Source organism: Ranitomeya variabilis, chromosome 2, assembly GCF_051348905.1.
Source record: "Ranitomeya variabilis isolate aRanVar5 chromosome 2, aRanVar5.hap1, whole genome shotgun sequence".
Lineage (NCBI taxonomy): Eukaryota > Metazoa > Chordata > Amphibia > Anura > Dendrobatidae > Ranitomeya > Ranitomeya variabilis.
Genome location: NC_135233.1, coordinates 419,022,231 through 419,035,636, shown reverse-complemented (window position 1 = coordinate 419,035,636; position 13,406 = coordinate 419,022,231). Strand labels below are relative to the sequence as shown.

The 13,406-nt window shown below is 41.3% G+C and overlaps 1 protein-coding gene across 3 annotated transcripts in view; it reads left to right on the top strand.

Moving 5' to 3' along the window:
* The window catches only part of INSC (INSC spindle orientation adaptor protein), a 421,594-nt gene that overhangs the window by 191,890 nt on the left and 216,298 nt on the right, over positions 1 to 13,406 (top strand). For all 3 annotated transcript variants that reach the window (XM_077286597.1, XM_077286595.1, XM_077286596.1), the window contains exon 5: positions 8,776 to 8,899. In XM_077286597.1, the coding sequence (XP_077142712.1) occupies positions 8,776 to 8,899 (124 nt within the window). The remainder of the gene's footprint in view (positions 1 to 8,775; positions 8,900 to 13,406) is intronic.

Below are 13,406 nucleotides of genomic sequence, written 5' to 3'. Positions count from 1 at the left end.
TGCTAAAGGAGGACATATTTATTACTAAAATGAGTATGTAACAGTGCATTATAACATTTTATTAATAAATATTCAAAAATATGTGTTTTTTTACTTTGTCCCAATTAATTTGCACAGCACGGTATATTTGGGATGTTCAATAATAGGGCTACACACCAGTGGGTTTTCTAAGCGCAGTGCCTAGCAGAAACGGAGTAACGTATTACTGCTTAACCGGGGCTCATATCCACTTCGTGTTTATACTTAAATAAACCCCCATGTCTTGCTGAGTGTAATCATAACTTTGTCTTTCTTCTACAAGGTACATTCGCCGAGATATGTTTAGAGATGGATTTTCATATCTTTAAGAAAGGGGAGTACTCAGCCACCCAGTGAGGTCACCACATGGGCAGTATCTGGGATTTGGGCTCAGGTATAAGGCCTGTCCCACACGTCCAGATAATTCCGGTACCGGAAAAATCGGTACCGGAATTATCCGTGTCCGTGTGCCCGTGCGTTTCTGTGGCACATCAGTGTGGCACACGTGTGCTGCCCGTGTGCCGACTGGGAACCACACGCACCGTGCAGGAGACAGCGCTAGAGATAAGCGCTGTCCCCCCCACGTGGTGCTGAAGCCGCCATTCATATCTTCTCTGCAGCAGCGTTTGCTGAGAAGATATGAATAATCCTTTTTTTTTTTTTGTTTCTCGTGTTTAACATAAAGATCCCTGTCCCCACCCCCCTCCCACCCCCTGTGCGCCCGCCCACTGTTATTAAAATACTCACCCGGCTCCCTCGCAGTGTCCTGTCCTGGCCGCACCTTCTACTGTATGAGCGGTCACGTGGGGCCGCCGATTACAGTCATGAATATGCGGCTCCACCTCCCATAGGGGTGGAGCCGCATATTCATTTCTGTAATGGGCGGCCCCACGTTACCGCATATAGGAGAAGCTGCGGCCAGGACAGGACACTACGAGGGAGGCGGGTGAGTATTTTAATAACAGCGGGCGGGCGCACAGGGGGTGGGAGGGGGGTGGGGACAGGGATCTTTATGTTAAACACGAGAAACAACAAAAAAAAAGGATTATTCATATCTTCTCTACAGCAAACGCTGCTGCAGAGAAGATATGAATGGCGGCTTCAGCACCATGTGGGGGGGACAGCGCTTACTGTAGCGCTGTCTCCTGCACGGCACACGGACTGCACACGGACAACGTCCGTGTGCGGTACATGTTTTACACGGACCCATTGACTTTAATGGGTCCGTGTAATCCGTGCGCTCCCACGAACACTGACATGTCTCCGTGCTTGGCACACGGAGACACGGTCCGCAAAAAATCAATGACATCTGCACAGATGCATTGATTTCAATGTGTCTACGTGTGTCAGTGGCTCCGGTACGTGAGGAAACTGACACCTCACGTACCGGAATCACTGACGTGTGAAACCGGCCTAAGATAGCTTTTGCCCAGGAAGCTAGCTGAAAGACACTCTGTAATGCATCTTGATGTATCGCCCCTCCCCCACACCAGATGGTCTGCTATGGAATAATATGAAAGAACTGTAAGTCTATTTTCATCTTTAATCCCCTTTATTTTTTTAATTGTATATACGATACTTGTCTCCTTATATACTATCTTGTTATACTTTTGTATACACTGCCTACCTTTTGGAGTCAGAGAAAAGAGGGAGACACAAAAGCGCAAATAGGGTCTTAGCAAACCTTACAAGAGAACTAATCACGTGGTGAGAGTGAATGAAGGACATAAATTAGTGGCGGTTGCTGCAGATCCACAGGTCAGTGCAAGACCTGATTGAAACATACACTTAGGTAGGAAAAAAGGATCATCCCCGCGCTGCCGCAAGAAGAATTCCAAAAATTGTAGAGGTTTCAACGTGATTTATTCACCTGAACCCTGAAATGCATAGAATAAACCACGTTGAAACCTCTACAATTTTTGGAATTCTTCTTGTGGCAGCGCGGGGATGATCCTTTTTTCCTACCTAAGTGTACCTTTTGGAGTAAAATAAATAAAATTACTAGCTTCGTTTCTCCTTGCTCTATAACGTACTATCACGTCCTCTGAAGTAAATTACGCTACTAATTGAATTGGCTCCTAACCCATTATTAATTCAGGAATAGGAGCTGGTGGCAGCGGAAGTGTCCTGAGCCGTTGGGAAAACTGGTAGCTATGGATGGCATTAATAATTATTGTTCCCTCCTGAGTGGGAGTAGTTATATTGCACTCTCTGTAGTGTGCCCATTAGCCAGGACAAAGTAAGGCAGCCTTTCTGGTGACTAATTATCCTAGGTGCAGTACCTGGTCTGACCTGAGGGTAAGGGGGGCGCCAGAGAGCTGCAAGTTTCAAACCGGAACTGGGAAGTGAGATATAGATAAATCCCCTTCAGTAGGAACCAGGGGCAACCAAACAACCCCGGTTCATGACAGGGGCAGTGGCCACTGTCCGAGTTTAGAAAATATGCAACTTGTCTAGAATTGATGTCATTCTCATGTGATAGGGTCACTGGTGAAGTAATGGAGGGGAGATACATGTCACTGCGCGTAATGGCGTCAGTGATGTGAAACCAAAGTATTTTCCTCCAGCACACATGTTGTGAGGGTTAAGTTAAAGTTGCATACATGGGCTGGTTTTAGGTGGACATCTATAGAGTGGGTGGGAAGATGTCCACCATATCTCCACCTCCAGAGACAGGACCTGTGTGATGTCACAGTCATGTGATCAGTCACATGGTCTGGGTTAAATAGCTGGACTCCAGAGGCAGTCTGTGTGATGACACTGATGGCTCGCTGATGACACTGATGACACACTGATGACACTGATGATACACTGATGACACTGATGACACTCTGACTCACTGATGACACTCTGATGACACTGATGATACACTGATGACACTGATGATACACTGACTCACTGATGACACTCTGATGACACTGGCTCACTGATGACACTGATACACTGATGACACACTAACACTCTGATGACACTAATTATACACTGAAGACACACTGACTCACTGATGACACTCTGATGACACACTGACTCACTGATGGCACACTGATGGCACTGTTGATACACTGATGATACACTGATGACACTGATGATACACTGATGAGACACTGATGATATACTGATGGCACACTGATGATACACTGATGACACTGATGATATAATGATGATATACTGATGATACACTGATGATACACTGATGAAACACTGATGATACACTGATGATACACTGATGATACACACTGATGAGACACTGATGATATACTGATGATACACTGATGATACACTGATGATATACTGATGATACACTGATGACACTGATGATACACTGATGATACACTGATGATATACTGATGATACACTGATGACACTGATGAGACGTTGATGATATACTGATGATACACTGATGATACACTGATGACACTGATGATACACTGATGATATACTGATGATACACTGATGACACTGATAATACACTGATGATATACTGATGATACACTGATGATATACTGATGATATACTGATGATACACTGATGATATACTGATACACTGATGATATACTGATGACACTGATGATACACTGATGAGACACTGATGATATACTGATGATACTGATGATGTACTGATGATGCACTGATGATACACTGATGAGTCACTGATGATATACTGATGATACACTGATGATATACTGATGATACACTGATGATATACTGATGATACACTGATGAGTCACTGATGATATACTGATGAGTCACTGATGATACACTGATGACACACTGATGATACACTGATGATATACTGATGATACACTGATGATATACTGATGATACACTAATGACACTGATGATATACTGATGATACACTGATGAGTCACTGATGATATACTGATGATACACTGATGATACACTGATGAGTCACTGATGATACACTGATGATACACTGATGACACACTGATGATTCACTGATGATATACTGATGATACACTGATGATATACTGATGATACACTGATGATACACTGATGAGTCACTGATGATATACTGATGATACATTGATGATACACTGATGAGTCACTGATGATACACTGATGACACACTGATGATACACTGATGATATACTGATGATACACTGATGATATACTGATTATACATTGATGATACACTGATGACACTGATGATATACTGATGATACTCTGATGAGTCACTGATGATATACTGATGATACACTGATGATACACTGATGATACACTGATGATATACTGATGAGTCACTGATGAGTCACTGATGATACACTGATGATATACTGATGATACACTGATGATACACTGATGAGTCACTGATAATATACTGATGATACACTGATGATACACTGATGATACACTGATGATACACTGATGAGTCACTGATGATATACTGATGATACATTGATGATACACTGATGAGTCACTGATGATACACTGATGACACACTGATGATACACTGATGATATACTGATGATACACTGATGATATACTGATTATACATTGATGATACACTGATGACACTGATGATATACTGATGATACTCTGATGAGTCACTGATGATATACTGATGATACACTGATGATACACTGATGATACACTGATGATATACTGATGAGTCACTGATGAGTCACTGATGATACACTGATGATATACTGATGATACACTGATGATACACTGATGAGTCACTGATAATATACTGATGATACACTGATGATACACTGATGATACACTGATGATATACTGATGATACACTGATGATATACTGATGATACACTGATGATACACTGATGAGTCACTGATGATATACTGATGACACTGATGACACACTGATGACACTGATGATATACTGATGGGACTGATGATACACTGATGACACTGATGAGTCACTGATGACACTGAGTCACTGATGACACTGATGATACAATGATGATATACTGATGAAACACTGATGAAACACTGATGATACACTGATGATATACTGATGATATACCGATGATACACTGATGATACACTGATGATATACTGATGAGTCACTGATGATACACTGATGACACTGATGATACACTGATGATATACCGATGATACACTGATGATCCACTGATGATACACTGATGACACTGATGATATACTGATGGCACTGATGACACTGATGATACACTGATGACACTGATGATACACTTATGATACACTGATAATATACTGATGATACTGATGATATACTAAGGGCACTGATGACACTCTGATGATACACTGATGATATACTGATGATACACTGATGATATACTGATGATATACTGATGAGTCACTGATGATATACTGATGATACACTGATGAGTCACTGATTGTACACTGAATATACACTGATGACACACTGATGATACACTGATGACATACTGATGATACACTGATGATATACTGATGATACATTGATGATACACTGATGACACTGATGATATACTGATGATACACTGATGATATACTGATGATACTGATGATATACTAAGGGCACTGATGACACTCTGATGACACTGATGATACACTTATGATACACTGATAATATACTGATGATACTGATGATATACTAAGGGCACTGATGACACTCTGATGACACTGATGATACACTGATGATATACTGATGATACACTGATGATATACTGATGATATACTGATGAGTCACTGATGATATACTGATGATACACTGATGAGTCACTGATTATACACTGAATATACACTGATGACACACTGATGATACACTGATGACATACTGATGATACACTGATGATATACTGCTGATACACTGATGATATACTGATGAGTCACTGATGATATACTGATGATACACTGATGAGTCACTGATTATACACTGAATATACACTGATAACACTGATGACACACTGATGATATACTGATGATACACTGATGATATACTGATGATACACTGATGATATACTGATGATACACTGATGATACACTGATGAGTCACTGATGATATACTGATGATACACTGATGACACACTGATGATACACTGATGATATACTGATGATACACTGATGATATACTGATGATACACTGATGATATACTGATGATACACAGATGATACACTGATGAGTCACTGATGACATACTGATGATACACTGATGATATACTGATGATACACTGATGAGTCACTGATGACACACTGATGAGTCACTGATGATATACTGATGATACACTGATGATATACTGATGATACACTGATGATATACTGATGATACACTGATGATATACTAATGATACACTGATGATACACTGATGAGTCACTGATGATATACTTATGATACACTGATGATACACTGATGAGTAATTGATGATACACTGATGATATACTGATGATAAACTGATGATATACTGATGATACACTGATGATATACTGATGATACACTGATGATATGCTGATGAGTCACTGATGATATACTGATGAGTCACTGATGATATACTGATGATACACTGATGATACACTGATGAGTCACTGATGATACACTGATGACACACTGATGATACACTGATGATATACTGATGATACACTGATGATATACTGATGATACACTGATGACACTGATGATATACTGATGATACACTGATGATGCACTGATGAGTCACTGATGATATACTGATGATACACTGATGAGTCACTGATGATACACTGATGACACACTGATGATACACTGATGATATACTGATGATACACTGATGATATACTGATGATACACTGATGACACTGATGATATACTGATGATACACTGATGATGCACTGATGAGTCACTGATGATATACTGATGATACACTGATGATGCACTGATGAGTCACTGATGATACACTGATGATACACTGATGACACACTGATGATTCACTGATGATATACTGATGATACACTGATGATATAATGATGATACACTGATGATACACTGATGAGTCACTGATGATATACTGATGATACATTGATGATAAACTGATGAGTCACTGATGATACACTGATGATACACTGATGACACACTGATGATACACTGATGATATACTGATGATACATTGATGATACACTGATGACACTGATGATATACTGATGATACACTGATGAGTCACTGATGATATACTGATGATACACTGATGATATACTGATGATACACTGATGATACACTGATGATATACTGATGATACACTGATGATACACTGATGAGTCACTGATGATGTACTGATGATACACTGATGATACACTGATGATATACTGATGATACACTGATGAGTCACTGATGATACACTGATGATATACTGGTGAGTCACTGATGATACACTGATGAGTCACTGATGATACACTGATGATATACTGATGATACACTGATGATATACTGATGAGACACTGATGAGTCACTGATGATATACTGATGATACACTGATGATACACTGATGAGTCACTGATGATATACTGATGATACACTGATGAGTCACTGATGATACACTGATGACACACTGATGATACACTGATGATATACTGATGATACACTGATGATATACTGATGATACACTGATGAGTCACTGATGATATACTGATGATACACTGATGAGTCACTGATGATATACTGATGATACACTGATGAGTCACTGATGATACACTGATTATACACTGATGACACACTGATGATACACTGATGATACACTGATGATACACTGATGATATACTGATGATACACTGATGATATACTGATGAGACACTGATGAGTCACTGATGATATACTGATGATACACTGATGATACACTGATGAGTCACTGATGATATACTGATGATACACTGATGAGTCACTGATGATACACTGATGACACACTGATGATACACTGATGATATACTGATGATACACTGATGATACACTGATGATATACTGATGATACATTGATGAGTCACTGATGATACACTGATGATACACTGATGAGTCACTGATGATATACTGATGATATACTGATGACATACTGATGAGTCACTGATACACTGATGATATACTGATGACACTGATGAGACACTGATGAGACACTGATGATACACTGATGGTACACTGATGAGACACTGATGATATACTGAGGATATACTGATGATACACTGATGATATACTGATGAGTCACTGATGATATACTGATGACACTGATGACACACTGATGACACTGATGATATACTGATGGGACTGATGATACACTGATGAGTCACTGATGACACTGAGTCACTGATGACACTGATGATACACTGATGATATACTGATGAAACACTGATGAAACTCTGATGATACACTGATGATATACTGATGATATACCGATGATACACTGATGATACACTGATGATATACTGATGAGTCACTGATGATACACTGATGACACTGATGATACATTGATGATATACCGATGATACACTGATGATCCACTGATGATATACTGATGAGTCACTGATGATATTCTGATGACACTGATGATACACTGATGATACACTGATGACACTGATGATATATTGATGACACTGATGATATACTGATGACACTGATGATACACTGATGACACTGATGATATACTGATGACACTGATGATACACTGATGACACTGATGATATACTGATGAGTCACTGATGATACACTGATAATATACTGATAAAACTGATGACACTGTTGACACACTGATGGCACTGATGATATACTGATGACACGGTGATGCCTGAATTGTCTTCCAGGTGCATCCAGACCAATGAAGAGGACGCCCTGGCAGCGATGAAGGCCTCCATTAACCAGGTCCTGACTGCGGTCGGCCAGTCGTTCAGTCGGCTGATTAATCTCGCCCTGATCCAGGAAGTGAAGGTGAAGAATCCTCCAATCTCCTAGAACAGAAAATGCAAGCAATCCGATCAGTCACTTTTATGTTGCAATTAGTGATGAATGAATAGTGAAATATTCGGATTCTGGAAAATTTCAGGAATTATTTCTAATATCCGAGTATTCGTACCGAATAACAAATCCAATGCAAGTTAATGGGAAAGCTGAATATTATTCTGCTGGACCCAACAAACCGGTCTGAGGGCGGAAGAAAAAAAGCGGAAATGGATGGAAAGAGCTAAAACTAATGTGCACAGCATGGAGGAGATGCCGCACGCCTTTCTGCCCACACATAGGATCTGGGAATAATGATGTCAGACTAAAAAGACCTACCAAACCAAAACTAAAAAATGCTGAGAATTATTTATTTCCTTCATAATTACATGTATATAACGCTAAACTAAAAAACATACCTCCCCTTTAGCATCTGTTCACACGAAGCATTTTGGCTTTCGTTTTTCCTTTAAGCCCCCCAAAACCCCCGGAGCTTTTTTTCGGTTTTGCATTTAAGTTTTTCGCTCCCCTCCTTCCCAGAGCCATAACTTTTCTAATTTTCCATCAATATGGTCACGTGAGGGCTTATTTTTTGTGGGACGAGTTGTACGTTTGAACTACACCATTGACCTTACCATGCCATGTACTAGGAAATGGGAAAAAAATTCCAAGTGCGGTGAAATTGCAAAAAAAGTGCAATCCCACTCTTGTTTTTTGTTTGGCTTTTTTGCTAAGTTCACTAAATGCTAAAACTGACCTGCCTCTATGATTGTCCAGGTCATTACGAGTTCTTAGACACCAAACATGTCTAGATTATTTTTTGTCTAAGTAGTAAAAAAAATTCCAAACTTTGCTAAAAAAATAAAATAAAAAAATTGCGCCATTTTCCGATACCCGTAGCGTCTACATTTTTCGTGATCTTGGGTCAGGTGAGGGCTTATTTTTTGCGTGCCGAGCTGACATTTTTAATGGTACCATTGCTGTGCAGATACGTTCTTTTGATCGCCTGTTATTGCATTTTAATGCAATGTCATGGTGACCAAAAAAACGTATTTTTGGCGTTTAAAAAATTTTTTCTCGCAAATATGTGTAGGTTTGATTTTTTTTTATTTTGAAAGGGGGGTGATTTAAACTTTTATATATTTTTTTTATTTTTTTCATATTTTTTGCAAATTTTTTTTTTTTACTTTTGCTGTGCTTCAATAGCCTCTATATGAGGCTAGAAGCTGGCACAACTCGATCGGCTCTGCTACATAGAGGTGATGCTCAGATCGCTCCTATGTAGCAGAATTATTGCATTGCTATGAGCGCCGACCACAGGGTGGCGCTCACAGAAATCCAGCATCAACAACCATAGAGGTCTCAAGGAGACCTCTGGTTGTCATGCCTACCCATCGCTGACCCCCGATCACGTGACGGGGGTCAGCGATGCGCTCATTTCTGGCCCGATGGCCGGAAGCGGTAGTTAAATGCCCCTGTCAGAGGCATTTAACTAGTTAATAGCAGCGGGTGGATCTTGATTCCACCCGCTGCTATTGCGGGCACATGTCAGCTGTACAAAATAGCACCACCAGAGCCCGCATCACAGCGGGGGTTCTGGCCTCGGACGTACTATCCGAGGTCAGAAAGGGGTTAACAGTAGTGAGGGCTCTCACTCCTACATTTGAGGGGTCCCTCCCTTATGCCCAATAGTTACCATCCCTTTACAATGCCAGCTAAAACATGCCCACGTGAAATTTGGGCTTTGCCTGCCACCACCACCAAATCCACCGCCATGTCATTATTCGGCCCTTGCTTCCCATTTTGAGAGGGCCACCAGGTGCTGTGAAACCTGTGTTTTATGAGCTCCACAGTGTATTTTGGCCAACGGATCCCAATGGAGCCACTGTCATGGCGGGTGAAGCCTCTGTAGGGTGAATATCATACAGGAGTTGGCGGAGCTGTATGATCAATGTCAGGAAATTGGATTCCAGCAGACACCACAAGCATTAGGAATAAATGTGAATCCAGTGTAACCAGTGAGGGCCGGTATTGTGCTCGGTCTGTTAGGCCTGAAGTCCATGTCAGGAACATGTACCAGCCTCATCTTACCTGGAAGCGGCCTCCTCAAGGGAAAGTGGTCAGTGGTGCTCCTGTCTATCTGCACAAGACCAAGCACTTCTTCTGGAAACTTCCCAGCCAGGCAGAACGTATCTTTTTCATGGTTTTGATCAACAATGGAGTAATTCCAGGATATGTCCCAGAGAGTCGAGGTGTCACGATCCATTTCTGGATTTATGGCAGATCTGGTTTCCCTCAGTTTAAAACCTCTTTCCTTTCAGGTCATCAGGGGTTAATGCAGTTTCCCCGGTGGCCACTGGTGTATTACATTGCATTCCTGCTGTGTCAGCTGATGTTGGTGGTGACCACCATCCTTGAAGAGGTCACCTGGTGCATCAGCTGACTGTCAGTGTTATTTCATTCTGCAGCAACCTAGCAGGGAGAAGGCGCTTTCTGGGCGCAGTTGTTCTACAGCTGAGTTCGGTTTTCCTGGTGTCGTTTTCTTGCTGTGTGGTGCTTTACAGCAGAAAGCTAAGTGTGGTGATCTTATTACCCAGTCCCTTTTGGTGTCTGTCTTTGCTTACCTCTTGTTGTATTAGTACAGCGGTGGGACCAGTGCTCTCACCTGCCAGTTCCCTACGTAGGGATAAGAGCAGGGCAAGTGAGGGACAAGGTATCCTGGTCGGCGACGGGGTGAAAAAACCCGTATAGGGACGATGGCAAGATCAGGGCACATCGTCAGCAGAGTGCAGGATTTGTCCAGTCCCCCGTTTCCTACCGACAGGGCCCACCGTTGTAATTGTGTCCCCGGTGTTCTCTTGTTTGTTGTGTTGTTTGTGACCGACCTACGGTTGGGTCGTTTCATACCGAGTCAGTCGCATCGTGACACGAGGTCTGTGGAGTGTATTACTCATGTGACAGGCAGTGCAACAGAGCTCAGGTAAAGGCCTTAGCGTGGCAATGACCACGTTCCAATAGGAGTAAGGCTACGGCATGAATAGGTCTGTGGCGCGTATTAACCCAGTCTCTTAGACCTGTTTAAAATGTACAGACACTGGCCAATACCCCACCACCATTTTTATGTAAGGACCCAAATTTAGAAAATATAAGGGAAGTGACATTTTAATAAGGAGACACAAGTCTCATTTAGGAGCCTGGAAAAGTCAGCAATGGTCTTTGTCCAGCACCGGACAGTGTAAACTACTAACGAATATGTATGCCCTATCTAACTAAAAATTTGTGAGCAGACATATATGCTAACAAGGGACAACTGAACGCTGCACTGGGACAAAGAACTGGACGTGGTTGCTGACTGTTGTGTCTGTTCAACTGCAGTCATGGTGGCTTTGGTTAATTACTGTGTTCTTATCCAAGTACTTACATACATGCTGTGTAATAATTTGTTCACAGATCTCTCCTGGTATAGAAGTAAGGCTCACTGGCCTGTAATTTCCTGGCTCGGACTTCTTTCCTTTTTTGCCCTTCTCCAATCTTCAGGGAATTCTCCCGTTCTCCAAGATTTTTCAGAGATTCTTTCTAGTTATTCTGTAATTTCCTCCGCTATCTCTCAGTACCTTAGGATGTAATTCATTTGGACCAGGAGATGTACATTTATGTAAATTAGCGAAGTGTTTCCTCACCATCTCTCTTTTTATGGATATTGTGGATTCTTTTATTCCTTCGATGGCACCATGAAGATCAGTTGATGTTACATTTGCTTTCTTAGAGAACACAGATGCAAAATAAGAATGTAAAAGTTCGGCTTCTCAACATCATTTCTGAACACTTCACCCTTTTCATCCTGTAAAAATCCTATAGCATCTGAGACTTATCTTTAACTTTTGACATATCCCCAAATCCTTTTTATTGCTTTTGGTCTCTCATACAAGCCTTACTTAATTCCTATCATTTTCTATGACTGTTTAATAATCCGGAATGTTTGCTAATCCAGCAGCGGCCAAGTCCCATTGATTTTCCTTTACCCAGAGTCACATTTCTGTGTTGTGTTTTTTGGCATCTCTGGGGTTAATCCCATCACTGCCCTCTGCTCTGATTGTTATAATTGGCGCTCCCTTCTGGATCTGTGGTTGTGGGAATCCTCCTGTCTTGTTGCAGGACAAAGCCGGTCCACATCCCACCATTAATCCAGAGCGATACCGTGTCCTTGCTTTCTGCAGCTTTATCATATTTGACAGAGAAGATTATTTTTAAGGAAAATTCTGTTTTCTTGTCAACAAGAATCGTCAGGACTGAGCGAGTGGGGAATGGGCGCTGACAGGTGGCGTGCGCCCATTTAATCTGGTGAGATCATTACTGACGTGACTTTTCAGAAGACGGATCTGAGTCTGCAGCGCTGTGCACTAATCCATAATGATGTCATAGGATGATGTCATGCTGCCCGTGGAGCCGCACGTCTGCCCAAGGTCACATAACTGCAGGAAAGGCCACCTCTTATTGT